Below are 21,953 nucleotides of genomic sequence, written 5' to 3'. Positions count from 1 at the left end.
TCAAAGCCTACTTATTTAAAGCGGGCGAATTTTTATATACTCTATATCTCGAAGAGGAATCGAGCAAAATATCAAGTGTGTTATATTTTTGGAAAGGTAATATTAAATTCTTTTCAATAAATTAAAAATATACAGGGTGTCCCATATAAAAATCAAATTTTCTGTTGATAATTCTTAAATTATTAATTTAAAAAAATTATACTTAAACAATTAAATTCTACGTAAAAAGATGCTTTGGAAACGTTTTCATAAAAATACAAAATTTTCCATAGCAAAAAAGTTACAGCGATTTGTTAAAAATGCATATTTTTGAAAAACACCCCGTAACTCCGAAACGGTAACAGATATTGATGTGCGGTTTTCACCATCATGTTTTTGATGAAAATTGAGCTCCAGACACCGATATTAGTTTTCGTCTATCTCCTATAGAAAAGGGTCTTTCCATTTAAAAGCGTCGAATTTGACCCACCCTGTACACAGTTTTTTATTTAACTATAGAGTCTTAAATAAATGCAGATATTTTCAGGGCTGGTAGATCTCGATAAAAGAAAAATATTTTCTCTTTACCGTTTTTCAAATAAGTCCAAAATAACCGAGTTATTTTACTTTAAAAATTTCGAAAAAAATTATTTCTTGCTTAAAATTTAATAACCACTAGATCTTTTCTGGATTTTCTTTCTTGTAATTTTAATCTACTACATATGTTGCCATATTATCAAGTAATTATGGTTTTTAACTAAAAATTAAAAAAAAAAATTCTAAAAATACCAAATTTTCAATTTTTTTTTCGCGAAAAAAACCATAATCGTGTTTCTGGGGTTGAAATATACTACCCCTAAAATATATTTGCACTGATTTAAGACTCATCCTGTATAGTTTATTGAGCACTATCCATGTTTAAATGAATGTAATATTTTCTACGTCTAAATTAGATTGTAAGAATAGTATATTCAAATTAGCACGTATACCTTACTATATCAAATCGATTACACGTTATACAAAATTAAGTTTCGGACCAATTAGACTACACATTAATACAAAATATATTGATAGTATAGCAGGGTAGACTAATGAACGATATAATACATTTAACCCATTTTGAAGTAAAAAAACAAAAATAAGGAAAATTTTATAACAAAACCCAAAAATTAGAACGTATTTCATTGATACCTGCAGGAATATGACGCCTGATACTTATAAATTACCTTAAAAGTTAATATTATTAGTACAAAACGTCTTAATTATCCAAAAAGCGATATCAAAATGTGATTGAGCACGTTTTCAATGAGTTTGTAATTTTGTTTAGTATAAAACGTAGAATTTAGGTAGAAACGGCATCAGTTAGCTTAGCCGACTGAGACATGAATCAAAAATCGTATTCGGTTTTGTTCTGTGCCCTTTTGGCAAGCAGCCTCATCCATGGTATGTTATACTTTATTTTTAATAATAATTTTATTTTGTTATTAAGATGTGCAATAGAAAAATATTTTTTGGTTACATACTTACACTTTGTTTTTTAATTTAACGTAAAATTGTTCTTCGGTATACTTATTACATATTTTATGTAGGATATCATTTGAATTTTAGTACTGTATGATCGAAAAAACGACGTCAAAGAGAGCTGGAGAATGACAATCGATAATAATTTTGTCGAGGTCAATCTCTAGACGTCATTTTCAAAAATTTTATATAAAACTTGTTAAAATTAACACTAATTATAGAAAGATTGAACAAGGATAGAATGTTTCCCGACAACCAAATATATTTCAAAAAAACATGTTTTTCTCGAATTTTAAACTACACCATTTAAACATCATTTTTACTTAATATAAATATATATTACAACCTTTTTAAGGTCACCTAGCAGGCCAAGTATTGATATCTAGAGTTTGAGCAACAAATTATCATCGATTGTCATTTCCCAGCCGTCCTTGACACGTTTTTTTTTTCTATCGTATGGTATTATTTGTTGCCAATTTTATATAAAATTAACGTTGAGCTAAATTCTTTAAAATTTAGAACACTGTCTACATGTTCTTATTAATTTTTATTTTCGATTTATTCTCTTAATTTTAATTTGGAAAAAAAATAGAATTAATTTTTGTGTAATTTATTTTCCAATTCATTAAACATTAATTTTTAGTTACATTTTTTTTGAATTTTTAAACGTGTTCAAGTTTTTAATTAAGTTATGTGAATATCATTTTTATCATTTTTTCTTATTAAAGGTGTCCTACAAATACTTTCTATATTTCTATTTTATTTTTTTAATATTTTTAAGGCATCTTAAGTAAAGACATTTTAAGTAAATATTTTGGGAGCATATACGCCCTAAGAAACACAAATGCCTTTTAAGAGCTCTAAGAACTGCTATATCACAAAATATGGCGATATAGCAGTTTTTAGAACTCTTAAAAAAAATTTATGTTACTTGGGGCTGCATTAAGCTGTTAAATGTTTTGAATGATATTTAAGATCGAAATAAAATATTTTACTCCTGTATTTGGGAGAATTTAAAATATGTAATAAAAAATCGGATGTAACAACTTAGTTAAACCGCAATAAATATAGATACTATTTAAGATTGAGAATTATATTCCTTTAAAATATAGTCTCATATGCCACTATTTTTTTAAGCCCAAATAAAAAAATTGTAAAAATAGTATTAATCACATCAATATATTCATATTCTTATTCCATTCCACAGAAGCATTAACGCTCGCAGTGTTACCACCTGGAAACTACCAAGGACCTGGAGGATTCGGAGGCATTGGATATGACGGTATAAGGTATGATGGTGTTAGATATCGTGGTGTAAGATATGATGGTTTAGGATATGGTGGTGTAAGCAGAAGATACGGACAAACTATTCAAACAGCTCCCGTTGCCGCAGCTCCTCTTGCAGCAGCTCCATATGCCGCAGCTCCTGTTGCCGCAGCTCCCTACGCCGCAGCTCCCATTGACTCATCCTCTGATGTTGTAGCTGCCGTTGACTCTTCCAACGATTATGCTGCTTCCGTTGAATCATCTTCATACTACGCCTCTTCCGTTGATTCATCTTCAGACTACGAATCTGCGGTTGCTGTTGATGCAGCTCCTGATTACGTAGCTCCTGTTGCCGCAGCTCCCTACGCCGTAGCTCCTGTTGCTGCAGCTCCCTATGCAGTAGCTCCAATTGACTCATCCCCCGATGTTGTAGCTGCCGTCGACTCTTCCAACGATTATGCTGCTTCCGTTGAATCATCTTCATACTACGCCTCTTCCGTTGATTCATCTTCAGACTACGCATCTGCGGTTGCTGTTGATGCAGCTCCTGATTACGTAGCTCCTGTTGCCGCAGCTCCCTACGCCGTAGCTCCTGTTGCTGCAGCTCCCTACGCAGTAGCTCCCATTGGCTCATCTCCCGATGTTGTAGCTGCCGTTGACTCTTCCAACGATTATGCTGCTTCCGTTGAATCATCTTCATACTACGCATCTTCCGTTGATTCATCATCGGACTACACGGCTGCGGTTGACGTTGATTCAGCTCCTGATTACGTAGCTCCTGTTGCCGCGGCTCCCTACGCCGTAGCACCTGTTGCCGTAGCTCCCATTGACTCATCCCCCGATGTTGTAGCTGCCGTTGACTCTTCCAACGATTATTCTGCTTCCGTTGAATCATCTTCATACAACGCAGCTTCCGTTGATTCATCGTCGGACTATGCAGCTGCGGTTGCCGTTGATGCAGCTCCTGATTACCTAGTTCCTATTGATGCAAGTCCAGACTTTGTAGCTCCCATAGACCTAGCCCCACTTGACGCAAGTCCCGACTTTGTAGCTCCCGTAGACGTGGCTCCTGATTTTGTAGCTGCTGTTGACTCATCCAACGATTATTCTGCTTCCGTCGAATCCGGTTCATATTACGCAGCTTCAGTTGACACGTCTTCTGACTACGCTGCTGTAGTTGATACAGCTCCTGATTATGTAGCTGCTGTCGATGCAAGTCCCGACTATGTAGCTCCCATTCAGCTAGCTCCAATTGATGTTGCTCCCGATTATGTAGCTGCCGTTGACTCATCTAACGACTATTCTGCTTCCGTTGAATCAGCTTCATATTACGCTGCGTCCGTTGAATCGTCTTCTGATTATGCAGCAGTTGATATAGCTCCCGATTACGTAGCACCTATTGGCATCGCTCCCGATTACGTAGCTCCAGTTGATGCATCTGCCGCAGCAGCTAGCGTCGTTACTGAAACCAGCGTTGTAAAGGAGACCGTTAGCGTCAAACAGACATCTAGTGTTGTGGTTTCCAGCGAATCAGTAAGTAATACATTTATTATTACTGATTTTACAATTTTATTATCAACTGAAAATCTATTAAAACATATATTTCTCTTTACTTAAATAGGGTGTTTCAAAAAATATGTGCCATCTCTCGTGGCAAGATTTCCCACGTAAAAATAACATTTATTTTTTACATCAACATAAGTTCAAATTTGCTTTGTTTCGTAGCTACAGGGAGTTAAATTCTTGATATTTCTTTCGATTTATATTAATTTTAAATCTGTAAATCTGTAAAACTTTTACCCTCGAAATTTGATTCAAATCTCTAAAAGCACTTGGAAAAAATTATAATAAATCAAAAGAAAAATTAAAACTAACCTTCTGAAGTTACGATACAAAAGATAATATATAAAATATAAATCTTATTTTTACATGAGAAATGGCACATGTTATTTTAAACACCCTGTATTTTATTATATCATTTATTATAGGTCGCTCAAATTTCTGGATTTGGATATGGTAGTGGACAAGTACAACTCTTCGTCAATCCTGCTGGACTATTCGGTTTTTACAACACCGAATACGACGTTGCTGCAATTTACGAAGCTAGCAGTAGCAGTGTTGCTTATCTTAGCGGTAAATATTTTACTATTACATTCATATAAATATAGATTTTTTTTCGTATAGATGTTCCAAATAATCCAAGAAAAAAAACATATCGTCGGCTTTATGACGAAAAGGCGTATTTCGCTTTTTGGCGATTTTGAGATATCAACGTCATGACATGCCCAATGGGTCATATTTTAACATAGCGAATTTGCGCATCTCAATATTGTACCTTTTTCATTTTATATTCGTTTAAAAATTTGCCCCATCTCAAATACTACAATTCTTCGTTATGACGAAGAGACGTATGTTGAGATAGGGCTCTTTGTTATATCAATTGTTATACCAATTGTTATACTACAAGAAAGATGGAATTTGAGATAGGTCCTTTTGTTTTAAGTTATGAAAATGCTACCTAATTATTTTCTGAAGGTTGCTTGGGACAAAATAAAACTTCTATCATGGCAGCAGCTCTCTTTTACAGTGTGATTTTGAGTCTGTTTTTTTGCCAAAAAACATTGTTAGAATGAGCTAAACTCTGCACATAGCTGTATCGGATATGCAAAAGATTGTCCGAGAATAAATGGCCGAGGAAAAATTGATCGAAAGCAAAACAACGAAATGAAAATTGCCCCAATGGAAAAATTCCCGAAATTATAATTTCCCTAAGAACATTTTAGCGGACCAAAAACTTGCCCGAAAAATACAATCATTTTTATCTCATTATCATCGTCAGGCCATTGGCATTGTCATCACTGTCAATTTTTGGAAAATTTTATTTATTGTGCCTATCATCATCCTGCATAAACACGTAGAATGGAAGTCGAATTTGTTATCATTGAACAGGGAAAACAGAAACTGTTAATCCAGAGTTATTTGTATCAAAAAGGCACGAATGAAGAAACATGTTTTGTTTTTGTTTAGTTTGTTTTTTATTAAATGGACCGTGAGTTTAAATGCCTTGTATTAATGCCCTCAATTAACTGAATAATTACTAAAAATATATTAGTTAAAAAAAAATATTTTTGTATAAAAAACAATATTATTAAAATAAGCTAGATAAGTGTATTTTAATTGATTATTGTCTTTGCTTCTGGAATGAAAATTGTCTTTGTTTTCAGTTGATCTAATCCAACGCGAATAAAAGTATTTAAAAATATTTGTTTCTGATTTTTTGGTGATCTTCGATTTTTTTCTGTATGTATGTATTGTATTTTCTTGTATGTATTTCATAATGTGAATATTGTATTTTTTTTCCTTATTAAGAACACTTTACCATCATTTTTAAATTTATTTTACATGGGCGTATGTATACTATTCGTTCGGAAATAAATGTATTATTATTATAACAAAAAGGCCTATCTCTCTTAAACAACTGAAAAGAAATTATTTATTAGAATTTACGCACAATTTATCTTTAGAACGTTTCCTCAATGTCTCCGTTTAAGTGTTAATACAAAAACACTATTAAAAAATTAGACTTTACATTTATTGGCCAAATAAAGTAAGTGATTTTCTTTAAATTGCTCTCCTGAAAAGTAGCAAAAATCGAGATACGCCTTTTCGTCATAAAGCAGACGATATATTTATTTAATCAATACACTGATAAACATGTTAATAACATTGTAACAATTTTGCGTTTTGCTTGATTCATTTTAGGTGGAAAAGGATATGGATCATGGTATGATCTTGGAGCCAACAAAGGATTATACTTTAGCCATGACAGCTACCCTGATGCATGGTTTTCATCTAACAGTCCCTTCGAAACATACTTCAGTGGCTTAAAATCTTTGTCTAGCTATAGTTCTATCGACAGAGGTAAGTATTATTCATAGAAAAAATATTACACACTAGTTCCAGAATATACGGGGTGTAGTTTTAAAAAACACATCACATTTTTTTTCTTTTTCTAATTGAACGTCTCTCGGAACAACTAATATGAATAAAATTTCAGGTATCTCCTACGAACATTACTATGCCGATGATTACATTAATGAGGACATTTCCGGCATCTTCTCTGGTCTCTGGCCTTACTATGAAGACTATGGAGCATACGGATATGAAAGAGGATTTAACTACTTTGGTTCAGTTGGAAATCACATCATCACCACACTCCAATCAAACAGTTTGGCTGGATTTGGTGGCGTAAGTATATTTCCTCTACACTACTAGTACTAGATAACACCCTCTATACTAGTAGCAAAGCTATCCAAGGTAAACCGTGGACGATAGTTTAGTAATTAGTTACTTCATGTTGTCTCGACCAACCTTCCCTCGTGCTATGTTAAGTTAGGTTGCTGAGGTTTGGGATCCTGGGCCCATTGCGATACCCCTGTACTAATGTATACCAAACCTTCCTCTAATTCGTAGAGTAGTCGTCGTTGGAAATCTCACGAGGTTTACCCCCGTGGGTCAATTTCCAGTGACGACACCTGCAATTATGGGTACTAGGTTCTTTTTGTGCTGTAGTAGTTGTTTTGTCTTTTTGCTATCTACCACTGGCCACATTCTCCGAGCTCTAGCGCAGTCCTCACGGTGTTGCCACGTCTCTTGCTGCTTGGCCTTGATGATAGTTCCTAGTATAGATGTAGCTTCCTTCAGTGTGTTGATCATCACAAGTGGTCGGTAATCTGCCACTCCCCTGCCTCTTACCTGGCCCCCTCTTTGGCGAGTCTGTTCGCTTCCTGGTTGCTAACTATATTGCTGTAGCTTGATACCCAGTGACCAGGCACCGTGTGACCCCGCCTTGATGCAACCAGAACAGTACTTCTCGGCAGTCCATCACAAATTTCGATCTCACTGACTGCATGGTCATGCTTCTTAAAGCGCTCAAGCTGTCAGAGTATATGACGAAATCTCCCATTGGTCTATCAGCGATTTTCCTCCGTAAACATCTGCTTGTAGAACACTACAGTCATCTGATCGTCGCCAAAGATCGTCAATGACTAGTTCGTCTGAGAAGATAACTTATACCTGTGTCTTCTGAAGTCACGGAAGCATCTGTATAGATTGGTATCTCTTGAGTAAAACAAAAGTTGACATATGATAAAAAAAAAGTCTACACCTCTGTAGTGGATTCATCTCATCAAAAAAGTTCAATGGGTATTTCGCCACTTGTACCTACAGTAAGAAAATCTACAAATAAGATAGTTATTTATTGTAAAGACTGCTTCGTTAATACAACAGAGAACTTCAGCAGTGATTTAATATTAAACAAATTTGCCGAACGGACAAAAAAAATGCTTAACGTTTTGGGAAGTATATCTATTCCCGTAATAACTATTTTATTTTGTAGATTTTCTTACAGTACAAATGGCGAAATACAGATTGGACCTTTTTGAAGAGATTGACATATAATATGCCATTCTATTCAGAATTTTATGTCCTATCAAATAAAGTAAAAAAACACAAAGGGTGCCATTTAAAAATCCAAAGTTGTAGTCATTTCCAATGAAACAGGAAGTGAACGATACAAATTGATCACTTTTGAGAAACACCAGGTATAACATCTGTTTTTTTTTATATTTTAGCTAATTAGAAAACCTATCACCTTGCAATATGGTCTTCCTGGATTCCTAAACATCATTGAAGGTTTCAATCTCTTAACTAGCAGAGTTAAAGGTCAGTATATATTCGAATTACAAATTAATAAACATTAAAACATACACGCATACAAAAAAGTAAATACAAAATAAAGTTACACTGGCTGCGGTATCGCAATTTTAAACTTATATATTCAAACTTGAATGATTTTTGTAGGAGGTTGCGGTGCATTCAGCGCAAATGGTTTCCAATTCAACCTGAACAACATCGTTGGAGCATCTAATGGTATCGAAGGTCTAACCCAGTACTTGTACCAAGTATCACCTCACTACGACTTGGGAATTTACTCTTCCTTGTTCAATAGTCCCGAATATCTCTTTAACTTGCTTGTAAAACTGGGTGGAAATGTCAACTATGGTATTACTGGAGCTCTCAAGGTATTTAAATCATCGTTACTTTGAATGTGCTAGACAATGCTTCAGTATTGAACCTAAAAGAATTTCGGAGTTCCATTGTCTTTATTTATTTTGCTTACACATCGTTTCGGTCAGAAGTATTACTGATCGTTATCAAGTGTGAAATGATCTAAATCCTTAAACTACTAAGCTTATAGCTTGTTAAGAGTATATAAAGACAAAGAAGATATGCTTAATTCAAGTAAACAATTTAACACAGATAAACAATTTTGTGACAAATTACATTGTATAAAGAAAATGTTTATATGATTTTAGATTGTCCTTGGTTTGATAACCTACGATGGTAGCGACACCTCTTTATACGAACTGATTTCCGTCATCTACAACTTTGCTGCTTTCACTGAAAACGGTTTGAACGACGACTTGGACTTGCTCTACGTCGAACTGGAAAACGTTTTATTCTTCCTCGATCATCACGAATCTTACAGTGCCAACTTTTACGGTTTATCCAGTTCCGTCTATGGATTTAGAAGCGGAAACTTCGTATACAGTATGTTAAAACATTGCATTAAGCTATAAAAAGTTTTTTTTATAAAATAAAATTCGTGTTTCAGAGAACATCGATATTGGCAACGTAGTGAATATCCTTATCAGCGGTGTAGCACGTGGACCTAGCTTCAGTTTCAGCTGGATCTCATCTCTGTTCTTCGAAGTCAGAAATGTCATCGAGCCTGGCGTAGCTTTTCCTGCTCTTGGTGTATCTTTACTTTCTCACTTTAATGACCCATTAGGCGTAAGTATAAATAACAAAATGTAATATCAAACCTAAACATTACATACAGGGTGTTCCTTAATGCTAATATTGATTCCTGGGCCTATTCTTATTTTAGAATAGGCCCAGAAAAAAATTCTCTTAAAGTCAACACTCACTTCATACAATCTGCAGAATTCTACAGATGATTATAAATCGGGAATCAAATTTCACCAACCACATTGCTATTTCAGTAAATTATTTTTTTAATTTTGAAGTCCCGGTTTTCTAAAACTGAATGTTGTTCTTTTATCTACGTCAGTAAGTTAAGAAGCTCTTACCTCACGCATTTTGAGTGATTTAAGACCTTCTTAACTCACGCATTTTCATTACCGCACTCCTTGTTTACATGACTACCAAAGAGAAAAAATATTTTGTAAAACATTTATTTTGCACTAATTGGAAAAATATGTTATGAGTACCTTTTCATTTCCATAGTTGTGTACTTTTTTTTCGGTGCATCATTTTTCATACTTAGAGTATGCATATTCATACTTCTGTTTCGATCTTGCTGGAAACAATCCAGAAATGGCTCTGAATGCCTCTTCTTCAATGTCAGAGGGAATATTTTCCGAATCGCTCATTTTTTAAACTAGTGACATCAATATTACTTACTGTCATATTGACATTGCCATGCATGGTGTTATTTGAACAAAGGTATTAAGGTAATTGATTTTTAGGATAGGTATATACTTAAGTACAATAATTTTTTAAATTCACACCGTGTTTTTATAGTTAGACGTAGATAAAATATTGTACAGTACACGCGAGTTAACTCCATTAAGATACTTGTGTGGTTACACAACTCGTGCTACACACTAGTTGTGCAACTTTCGCATGCGTATCTTGATGATGCTGTTAACTCACTTGTGTCGTAAATATCTATTACATTCTTTAAAAAAAATCAGTAACTAGATAAACTTTCAATCGTCTTGAAATAGCAAATAGTCAATAAAGACTATTTAGAGAATTCAAAAGATCAAGATATTTGTATTAAGTCTTATGTCAGTAAAAATTCATGATTTCTTTTCTTTCTAGTTGAACCTCATCAACTCTTACGGTCTTGGAGACTTAGGAGTATCACCAATAGCTGGAAACATCTTGCCTAGTTTCCTTGGAGTCAACGACGTTTATCCTCTCCTAAGCAGTCAATCAGTCTACGATTTCTTCGGTGGACTACCTTCCATCGGTCCAGTTTTCAGCGCTTTCAGTAACGGATTCAACTATGCCAACAAGTACTATGGTTTGAGCTACGATCTTAAAAACCTCTACGACTCAACCGATTATCTGCCTGGTATAGTACAAGGTACGTTCTATTATATTTAGTACTTTAATTTTATGGATGGTCGCAGTTCAGAGATATATGTATCCGTCTACTATCAATTCCTGGTCCGAAAAACGGCGAGCACGGGTGCGTCTTTGATATAATTAGAAAATAGTGTAACCATCTAACCGTCATGTCATGTCACTCCAAAGACAATAGCTAACCTCTTTGAGTTTATTTTTGTAATCTAACTAATCAACTTACTGGCGTTCGGATTTGGTGATAAACTAATAGAATTACTACATACATATGTGAGAATAATCCATGTACTTGTGAAATCACACACTTGTGATACATACGTCAAAGTTCATGGTGTTCCAAATTCGAGCTTTATCATCGGAATGTTTCAAACAGTTTCAATTATGATGTAGTCTCCCTCACATATTTAGATAATATTTTTCTAATTAGGACCATTGTCCATTGTCAGATATGTGGACCCAAGTTATCTCTGTTAATTTCCTAAAAGCCTTGTGGATACCCTGTCGTAATTTTTGTGGTCCATCTGTTTTCCGTCTTTCTTACCAGATATCCTACCCATTGCCACTTGATGGATTTGATTGTGTGGATGACATCTATTACCTTTTGTCGTGTCCACTCTATTCTTTACTGTCTTTCTTAATTATTGGCAGGACATTTTGTTCTATCGAACTTATTTTTTTTCCTTATAATTCAAGTAATATACTAATGTATTTTTATAAACATTTTACAGGTATATTCCGCAATGTTGGATATGTCATCTTCCCAGTGGAAAAAGACGTTCTGATCCGTTCCAGAGAAATTGTACGCAGTGTCACCAGTCTTGAAGTGTCCTATGGTTTGACATACAGTGACCATGCTTATTCCTATGGAAGTATGTATAACGACTTAATTTATTTATAGCTCAAGATTCTCCATATGTGCTTTTAGTACTTAGCTGTGTAATTAAATCTTGTCGACAGTTTGATTATTTAGAAAAGTATCATACAGTGTGTATAAGCCAAACAAAATTCGCTAATAAATAAACAGGACGTTTTCGAAAAAAAGCTCAATATGTATATATGTGTCCTCATGTAATAGTAACACCTCGAATTCTTTTTTTGTATTTTTAGCAAAATGTTAAAATTTTTTAACAAATAATTGTTTTCTCTTAAAACTGCATTTCTGTGGGATTAATTTACTATAGGAATTAATTTACGTGGCTCTCAAATTTTTTTTTATTTTTTTTTTAAATTTATAAACTTGAATAACTCGATATCTTAGACTTAATTTGAAAAATGGTAGAGAGAAAATATGTTTTTTTTAATCGAGATCTGAAAATATTTGCACTTATTTAAGACCGTGTATAGTTGAAATTTTTTTATGATATAGGTGAGAAATCTTTCATTTTTATCCATATATTATCCCCATATTCAATCATCTGTAGAATATTGATATTTTGAACATTTATGTTAAATGAACCATTTTTCTCATACACAGTTAGTGAAATTAAAATAACTATTGCTACTTGCAAGACTACTTTTAATATTTCTGAATCACACATCTCATACCTCTGTGATAACACACCCTGCAGAACTAGTTTTAGTTCTGATACGCACTGTATTATACATTGAGAAACCAACTAAAATTCCTTAAAACTTATTATGGCAATGCAACAAGTTACATTGACAAAAGGAAGTTAACCGCTTATTGGGTTAGTATTAAAATAAAAAACAACAAAGTTTTAATAATTATTATTATTTTAATTAAATTTATAATTAATTAAAGCGTATGGAGTTAAATAATGCAATAAGTTGCATTGCCATAAGGAGGAAAAAAAAATTAAAGAAACACAGCTTATTGATTGTACATATTAAGGAAGCATATTAAAAATAAATTATTATTCAAACTTAAACTAGCTAACTTTTTTATTCTTTTTTTTCAGATTTTTAAGATGTGATACCTCCTGAAAAATATAATTCATGATATTTAATGATAATAAAGGATAAATAAGTGTTACATTAAATAGGCAAAAGAAACAGAAAAATAAATCGAATACACTTTAATATGTGCCTTTTATTTCTTAAATTCCACTGCCACCTTTTAAATTTATAAAAAAATAAATAACATAAATTTTTAAATTTAAAAATAAAATTTAGTTATATTTTAAATTAATAATACATACACAATACTAAATTAACTTCACATTTCACATTTTTATTTACAGAAGTAAATTAATATTAGGAGTAGTTAATTAGATGGATAATTCTAATAATTTTAATTGAAAAATCTTAAATCATATTATTTTAAACAATTAGATAAAGTTTATATTTAATAATAATACATACTATTTAAACATTAAATTTCTACATTTAACAATAAATATATGCAAACTATTCTTTATCAACTAAAAAATGCGTCAACGTATTTTTTGACGACAAACTTGTATAGCAATGCATAATTATGACAATAACGTAAAAACACATTTAAAAGAAGAATTCGAAATGTTTATAACTTTTACATAAATACCTAAAATACCTAAGTATAAATTATCAAAAAGTACCCTTAGGATACAAATATACAAAAATAAATTGGACTAAATATTTTAGTCCGTGTGTTAATGCAAAATAAACGTCAATTTGTAATTATTTTCGTTATAATTCAAATTACTTGCTTTGAAAATAACGATATAATTTTTTTACTGTTTTCGCCATATCTCAAGATCCTAATAAATGTTGTCCTTCATTATTTGACAATTATCTTAATGTCAGTCATTATTTTGTATAATATCGTGTTGTTGAATCTTTGTGAGCAATTCTCAATTTTTTTTCCTATTTTCGTAGTCTTTTTTAAAAATTGCACTTTTAAGCACAAACAGTTTTTTTAAGAACTAAATTTTCGAGTTTTAGTATTGCATTTCTTGAAATTGTGTGTTGAAAATATATATAGACATAGTAAGATGTACATCAATAAATAAATAAATAACCCATAATAACGCTTAAAATAATCTTCATAATGGACTAGTTCTTGCCAATAAGTCATAAGTAAAATAAGCTATAAAAGAAATAAATCAATTAATTACTTAAATATTAGTTATTAGTTAAAACTAAAACGTAAAACTCTTTAAAAAATGATATAATAAATATATTGTTTGTCAATTTTAAATTAAGATTCATCTCATAAATCCATCACAATCTGGCAGCGCTGTCGTCATCGCTTGTCACTCAAAGATGATCACGTGCATCGGAAATTGTTTTGCGATTACCATAATAAACAATTCGTGGGGCAACTTTGAGACAGTACCAAAGTTGGCCCTTTAATAATAATGTACAGGGTGAGTCAACGATAAAGTAAAGTCCATTATCTCATTTGTTTTGAGGTTTACAAAAAAATATTAAATATAAAAGTTATACTGACGGTTAAAATACACATTTTAAAATTATTATAGAGTATACAGGGTGCTTTAAAAAAGTGTGGTGCCATTACGCACTGAAGATGTTTTCTAGATAATCTACATCTATTCTTATACTACTTCGCAAAGTACTCTATAATATAGTACTGAACCAAAAAATATATTTTTCTTGGCTTGTTCGTGTATATCAGTCACATTGACTAATTCATTTCAGGAAAAGCTGTAACCAGTATCTCTACAATTTAAACTTATTACAACAAATTAAAATAAAATTTAAATTTTGTTCTCCCAAACCAAACCAGACCAAACCAAACTTGCTTAGCAGACAAGAAATTTTGATAATTATTACTTTTTGTTTGTCCAAAACCAAACCAACTATGATGTTATAGCGTAATTGTATTAAAAATATGGGTAAAAATAGAAAAAATTGGAATAAATCGCAACAAAATAAAAACACTAAATCACTACAATACGCGCGTCCAGTGTAAAACTAAAAGTGTTTTGGTGTATTGTGGTGATTTAGTGTTTTTATTTTGCTGTGTAACACCAAAGGTTCCAACCCTCAACTGTAATAAATCGCAAACTATTAAAAATAGGTATATGACATGCTTAATAAAAGTTGAAGAGTTTTGTAAAATCTATCAGAAAAAGTGATAATATATAGGGTGTATCATTTAAAAAAATCGAAATTTCTTAATTTTAAGTAGTTGAAATTCATAAATATATTTTGAACACCCTGTAGCATCTAACTAAAATATCTTTACATAGGTCTTTTTCTATATCTCTATAAAATTCTCCTACTAAATTTTAGTTCTTCAACTTCAGAAACAATGCCATTACTGACAATTTTTTATCACACTGCAATCTAACATTTGTTTAAACAAATGTAAATATAACAAAAGCTATTAATTTTAGGTATATAACAATTTATATAAAAAAGTTATAGAATTTTACGCAGAATCTAAAAATAAAATAAAAAATAGGGTGTTCCATTTAAAAAAACACGAGGGGTAAACCGCAGAGGGAAAAGTGTACACCGTAATTCCTTTTACTCAAATAATTCCTCAGAATTCCTCGTAATTCCTTCGGAATTCCTTGGAATTCCTGGTCTTCAAGGTCAAGGTCAATCATTCAAGGTCTTCCTTGGAATTCCTTGGTACGAACTCGGTAACTCTTTCAGTCTAACCAGCGTTGCCACCTCGGTTTCGCAGTTCCGCTATGAATTTTCTGGTGATTTTTATAAATGTCTAATGTCTCTATAAGTACTAGATCTAACAATAAAAAGTACTATTACGAGATTTACGTTTTTTTAGTTAAATTTTAGTACCAATAGGGGATCATGAGGTAAAAATACTGGAAATATGTCGGCACTTACTTATTAAAATTAATTTTTCTCGGGATTTTTTGAAAATGAGAGGTACCTAGTTATACTCGTATCTATAGGAAAGGAAATTAATAAAACTTCAGTTGCACGTCATAATACGATCACCAGTAAATTCCATAAGATTACGCATGGTATCATTGATGAAGTGCACCTAAAGTTGTATTAATTTTCCTATAGTATATACCTAGGTATTATTCCGAGGAAATGAAAAAATCAACTTTACACTTTCTGGAGTACTGAATAAAAAAATCTTATGAGGATTTCTTTAAAATGGCGAAATCAGGGAACGTTATAACTAGATCTCTCGGGGGTGGTTCGGCCGTACTATTGGAAAATATTTTAGATATATAATCGAGGGTACAATATTAAATTAAAAGAATATCTAACCTGTAGATATTTGATATTGGGAAATTTTGGAAGCGAAAAAAGAAAAACGGATAGTAAAAAATCGCCTGCAAAACGTTTTTCTCTTTAAATTTAGTACTGCCTATTATAGTATTCATGGTTTACTAATGTTCGTTAATTTTTATAAAGTTGCTTGTAATTCCTCTTAATTCCTGTGGAATTCCTCTAAATTTCTAAGGAATTCCTTGGAATTCATTGGAATTCTTACGGAAATAATTGGAATTCCTAGTAATTCCTATGGAATTCCTTGGAATTCCTCGTAATTCCTTGGAATTCCTTGGAATTCCTGTAGAATTCCTTCATAGTGTACACCATAATTCCTCTGCGGTTTACCCCTCGAAAAAACATATCTTATATTCGCCACACTTTTTTGAAGCACCTTGTATACTCTATAATAATTTTAAAATGGGTATCTTAATCGTCCCTATAACTTTTAAATTTAATATTTTTTTGTAAACCTCGAAACAGATGAGATAATGGACTTTATCGTTGACTCACCCTGTACAATATACAATTTAATATCATGTTTTTGCAAGTGTTCATCTTTATTTCTGCCATTAAGCTGGACATCTTGCTAAAATTATTCTAACCTAACATAAAACTAAGAGCCTTTGAGAAAGAAACTTATTTCTTATGTGTAGGTGTATACAGACTTTTTATTATTGTAAATGTTCTATCCAAACCCCAAAATTGACTTGGTCATCCAGAGCTAAAACTTCTTTACACAACTTTATTTCGTTTATAGCATCCGGCTGCCTTTTCTCTTGTAAAAGGAATTAGTGTTGTATGTGTGGGATTCGCCCCTAATCCTTCAGTCCTCACCTCTCTTATCCTCTTTAAAAGACACAATAGAGTCGAAATAAAGCTAATTAATGGCATAAAAATGCAAGCTAAAATTAGAGATTTTAGTTGCATTGCATTACCTAAATTAGTCATTAAATATTTTCCTAAATCTAAATAAATAAAGCAAAAGTACAGTTTGCTATAGTATTTTCGCGGTCAGATAGACTGGTTTGGAAGTGAGGGCATTACATATCAGTAACATACTAGACATAATAGAAATTTAATGGAAAATAGTTTATAAAAACATAGAGAACAATGGCAACAACTGTTAAATCAATTGATGTCGATCATTCGAAATCATTCGGTCACTCATTAAAATTAATACCACAAAATTAACAAAAAAAAGCTCTTATTTTACGTCTTACTGCTTACTTAAACAATAAATATTTTTTACTTAGTTCCGAAAAGTTCAATTTTAAGACACTTATAAGAAACAAAAATTATCGAGTTTTGAAATTCTCATACGCAAACTAGTGAGAGGGAGTTATTTTAACTTCAATAAACCCAATCAACAAATTAATCAAAAATATATTTCCATATTTTGACTGTATACAGGGTGGTGCAAACTGTATTCCGGAAACTTCGGCAGCATATTCTGCAAATAAAAATATGTAAAAAAGTTCGTATAAATGTATGTCCTAAAATGCTTAGTTTCGGAGGGTGTAGAAATTTATAATAAATTTATATGTATAATAATAATTTGTAAGCTAACGTCGATATGTGAATGAAAATTGGTGTCTGGGTGTTTTTTAACATGAGAAATTTGATTTTGATGTAAATATAACTCCAATTTGTAGGGGCGCCATCTACATATGTCTTAACCATTTTGAAGAGTAATAACTTTTCGTCCGTACCTGTATAAAACTAGTGAGTTAAAAAATGTACATTTCCGTGTTTTTTTTCCGTAAAAAATGTCTCTTGGTAAAAATCGCTACGAGCAACCTCAAGATATTTAAAATGAAAATAGTCAAGACATGTCATTAATGACAAAACAATAAACACGTTAAGTAGATAGTTATTTGACTGAAATAATAAATCCTGTATGGGTATTTCGCCACTGCTGCAAGAAAATCTACAAAATAAAATAATACTTTAGTATTTTTAACAGAACGTCAACGGTTTCTTGTAGACGTATCTGTTTTAAAAAAAGTAAAGTGTTCTCGAATAGTTGAATTTAAATATTTTAAATAGTTTTTTTCTTTATTCTTTGTATTTTTTTGCTTCCGACGACGGAAAGAGATAACTTTCCGAAATGTTAAGCATTTTTTTTTGCTTTGTTAGGCAAATTTGTATTACCGTAAACATAACTTCTGACAAGCAGCGTCCGTTTAGGTTTAACGCAGTGTGTACAAAAAATAATTATTTTATTTTGTAGATTTTCTTGCAGCAGTGGCGAAATACCCATACAGGATTTTTTTGGAAAGATGAATCCGCCACATAGGTATAGATATTTTTTGAAATAATAAATTTGGGATTTTTTTTTATTTTTCTGCGAAAAAATACCGTAACGCCGTAATGTATATGTTTTACTCAGTAGTTTTATACAGGTACGGATAAAAAGCTATTTATTACTTTTCAAACCAGTTAAAAAATATGTAGGTGGCACCCTCTACACGCAGGATTTATATTGACATCAAAAATAAATTGCTCATGTCAAAAAACTCCCTGGCACCAATTTTCATCCAAATATTAACGTTACTTCAGAAATTATTTGGAAAAAATCGAAATAAAAATGAAATTTCTTCACCCTGTATCTCCGAAACTAAGCATTTTAGGACATATATTTATACGAATTTTTTACTTATTTTTATCTGCACAATATGCTGCCGAAGTTTCCGGAGTACAGTTCGGACCAGCCAGTATATATTTTTTTCTATAATAATAAAAATAGTATTTTAGTAATATGTTTGCAACACCAAAATTTTCAATATAGCAAATAACCATTTTTATGAACATTTTGTCTCGCTCTAGAACTATTTTTTTCCTAACTAGTTTTTAAAATTATATAAGTACATTCTTTTAACAGAAAAATGTGTGTAACGCCAATCATCCTCGGAATTCCTAGCGTACTTTACAGGATCATTTTTTACTATAAAAAGCTGCAAATCCTCGCCAATTTACATCACAGCAAAATCGAAAATGAACCAAAAAGCATATTCGATTTTGTTCTGTGCCCTTTTGGCCAGTACCTTCTACCACGGTAAGTAAACTCAAATTTAATTAATTACATTTATATATTTCAAAATTTCAATATTTAAAAAGTATTTTTTATTAGATTGATATAATCAAAGTTGTAAAATATTTCAGTTAAATAACTAAAACTTCATAGTTTTCTTAATTATTGTGTTATACTGATTGACAAGAAAATTATTTATTGAATACAAACTTTTTATTGATTAAAGTTTGACACTTTGGTTCAAAAACACAGTGAACATAAAAATAGAATATTTGAGCTTTAACGAACAATACCATTAGATATAATAAAAACGGCGTCAGAGATGACTTGAGAATGACAATCGCTGTCATTTTATCATCGTCATCATCATTATTTCTACACTCAGATGCAAAAAAATGCAAGGGAAAGATTTTTGGTCAAGTTTAAAATGATATATTTTTTTTTATTTTAAGCCTTATTTATATACAGGGTGTCCCAGAGATAAGTGCAAGTATTTTAACTCCTAACTTCACGAAAATTTTATGAAAATTTTTTTGATTTTTTTTAGTTTTCAGTTAAAAAACATAATTTCTTGATAATATGGCAACATAGGTATTAGATTAAATTTACAAGAAAGAAAATCCAGAAAAGATCCTGTGGTTCACAAAATTTTAGCAAAAAATCATTTTTTTTTGGAAATTCTTAAAGTAAAATAACTCCGTTATTTTGGACTTATTTGAAAAACGATAAAGGGAAAATGTATTTGTTTTATCGAGATCTACCACCCCTTAAAATAGTTGCACTATTTCTGGGACACCCTGTATAGATAATATAATATCAACTTTAACTCGTAAACTCAGTTTATTATAAACTTTAGTATTTGACTTATTATACAGGGTTAATTGAAGGTTTTTTTTACCTAAATTTTAAAACATCCTGTGCAATAATTTCGTGAGCAAATTTTCCTAAAACATTATTTTTCGGTCAGAACCATGTCTACTGAATATGTTGTTTTTTGACTCATGTCTACACATGCCTTGGTTAATTTTTAAGAGTAAATGAATTTGCCACAAAATTTTTTCAATTTTTAAATGATCATTAGTTTTTGGTGTTATTCTTCATAATGACGAGGTGGCTTTGGTGATTATTGTTGTGTACGATTAAATATGGTTCTTAATATCGAAGATTGTGCAAGAGTCATTTCTCTTGTTGAAGATGGCCAAAATCACGAAAATGAAAAGTCGCTTGGTCCTTGAGGAAGAATGGGAAAACATAACATAATATATTTGCAGCCTCATTAACAGTATGAACCGATGCACGGTGGGGCCGATTGAAGAATCGTTGGCCAAAACCTTCAAAGATATATTATGAATCAACCAAAAATATATAGAATTTAACAGTTTTTGCTTAATTGAATTTCTAGGCAGTCAATCTTCAAAATTTTGGTTAATTAAATTTTAGTTCACGTATATACCCAGCATATTAGCTCATCAATATAATGCGAGAAAAAATACCCGGATGACGAAACTTTTACACTTTTGCCTTGCAAGCCATTTCGAATATTGTTGTCTTGTGGCATGTCTGTGTGTCTGTCTGTCTGTTTATCGGTCTGTTTGATATATTTTTTTATCCGTATGTAACCAACAACTTTGATAAAAAAATAAATATTGTTTTTGGATTCTAGTTTTGAAGAAATAAAACAATAATTATTTTCAATCATGGTCTCACATGTCTTAAAATGAGTAGTCGGCACGTAATCAAGAAAGTATGGGCTAGATTTTTCGAGTACCTATTACAGGCAAGCATCTAAAAATTAATTTCAGATGATGAGGGGGTTCCAAAAATTTTAATATCCATTTCGGGGGAAGGGTGGTTTTGGGTGCCGGAAATTTTTTTTTCTCCTATTTTTGGATTAGAGCAACTAAAAGATTTGAAATGTAGCGTAATGTGATGTGTTTAAAAATAAATTGTTTAAATGCTTAAATTTTTAAAATCGGTTCATTATTTTAGTACATATCATAGTTTGAATTTACGTGCGGATATTTTAATAAGTTAAGCCGCTTTCTATCTTGAAATTTTAAACTGTCATATTTAGACTAAAACGTAATATTTTTAAACATACTTATTGCTTTACTTCAAATCTCCACGTTGTTCCATTAAAAAGATAAAAAAGGAGTAGGGACATTGTATATTATCTAAGCCTCGATCTAAGCATTAATTCAGTTAAAACCCACAAAATTTATAGATTTGAGGTGGGGTGGGACTTAAGTGTCTAGGACCCTTGGACCCCCTAACTATGTGCTTGATTACAGGCGATTCATGAGTATCAGATTTTATTAAAATCACACGAACTTAATCTAAATAAATCATAAAGACCTATACTATCTATTACTCAAAGTACCAGGGACATACTTACATTTAAAAATATTTTTTTTAAAGTTGCGCAAAGTTGCGCAAGATTGTAACAAATACATGAAGGGTAATACCCAATCTTTTAAAAAACATCAGCCAATAAATTGGGCAACTTTGGGCACTCAACAAAAGTCAAGGCTAAATAGCATATTTTATTTTTTATATTATACTAATTTATTAATTAATTTAGTGTGCATCAGTGAAAAAGTTTTTTTTTTCAAAACATAGCTAGAAATAGTCAAGTAGTATTAGTATAAAAAATGCAAAAAATTAATTGTATTTAAAAATTAACCAAGAAATTTTACATATTATTCGGGCCCTACAAATTGCAATTATAATACACGGTAGAACTAAACCTTCGATATTACTGCCCTTCACTGGTTACAGATCTGCATCCAAAAATTTTTTCTGTGCATAATATAAT

At 31.6% G+C, this 21,953-nt stretch overlaps 3 protein-coding genes across 4 annotated transcripts in view; 2 read left to right on the top strand and 1 right to left on the bottom strand.

The window, feature by feature from the left end:
• The window catches only part of LOC115875498 (beta-alanine transporter), a 934,216-nt gene that overhangs the window by 475,388 nt on the left and 436,875 nt on the right, over positions 1–21,953 (bottom strand). The gene's annotated exons all lie outside the window — the stretch shown is intronic.
• Positions 1,305–12,984, top strand: LOC115875494. Its single transcript, XM_030890962.1, has 13 exons — positions 1,305–1,422; positions 2,708–2,782; positions 2,834–4,299; positions 4,755–4,899; positions 6,529–6,687; positions 6,824–7,014; positions 8,400–8,490; positions 8,629–8,849; positions 9,144–9,378; positions 9,443–9,621; positions 10,678–10,945; positions 11,673–11,813; positions 12,864–12,984. Exons 1-13 carry the CDS (start codon positions 1,362–1,364, stop codon positions 12,869–12,871), a joined length of 3,240 nt encoding a protein of 1,079 aa, XP_030746822.1. The 5' UTR covers positions 1,305–1,361; the 3' UTR covers positions 12,872–12,984.
• Positions 19,015–21,953, top strand: part of LOC115875497 — a 30,196-nt gene continuing 27,257 nt past the window's right edge. The window contains exon 1 of the mRNA XM_030890967.1: positions 19,015–19,162. Coding sequence (XP_030746827.1) covers positions 19,102–19,162 — 61 coding nt within the window. The 5' untranslated portion in view covers positions 19,015–19,101. The remainder of the gene's footprint in view (positions 19,163–21,953) is intronic.

The sequence above is a fragment of the Sitophilus oryzae genome, unplaced genomic scaffold, assembly GCF_002938485.1.
Source record: "Sitophilus oryzae breed Bouriz unplaced genomic scaffold, Soryzae_2.0 scaffold_1389_pilon_pilon, whole genome shotgun sequence".
Classification (NCBI taxonomy): Eukaryota; Metazoa; Arthropoda; class Insecta; order Coleoptera; family Curculionidae; genus Sitophilus; species Sitophilus oryzae.
This window is presented reverse-complemented; position numbering and strand designations above follow the sequence as displayed.

What these genes read in the sequence shown, in the direction of transcription:
- LOC115875494 (XM_030890962.1), top strand. Translation starts at nt 1,362, where the DNA reads ATGAATCAAAAATCGTATTCGGTTTTGTTCTGTGCCCTTTTGGCAAGC. An exon ending in CTTAACTAGCAGAGTTAAAG is followed by an intron (nt 8,491 to 8,628) that starts GTCAGTATATAT and finishes TGATTTTTGTAG; the next exon opens with GAGGTTGCGGTGCATTCAGC. An exon ending in GTATTACTGGAGCTCTCAAG is followed by an intron (nt 8,850 to 9,143) that starts GTATTTAAATCA and finishes ATATGATTTTAG; the next exon opens with ATTGTCCTTGGTTTGATAAC.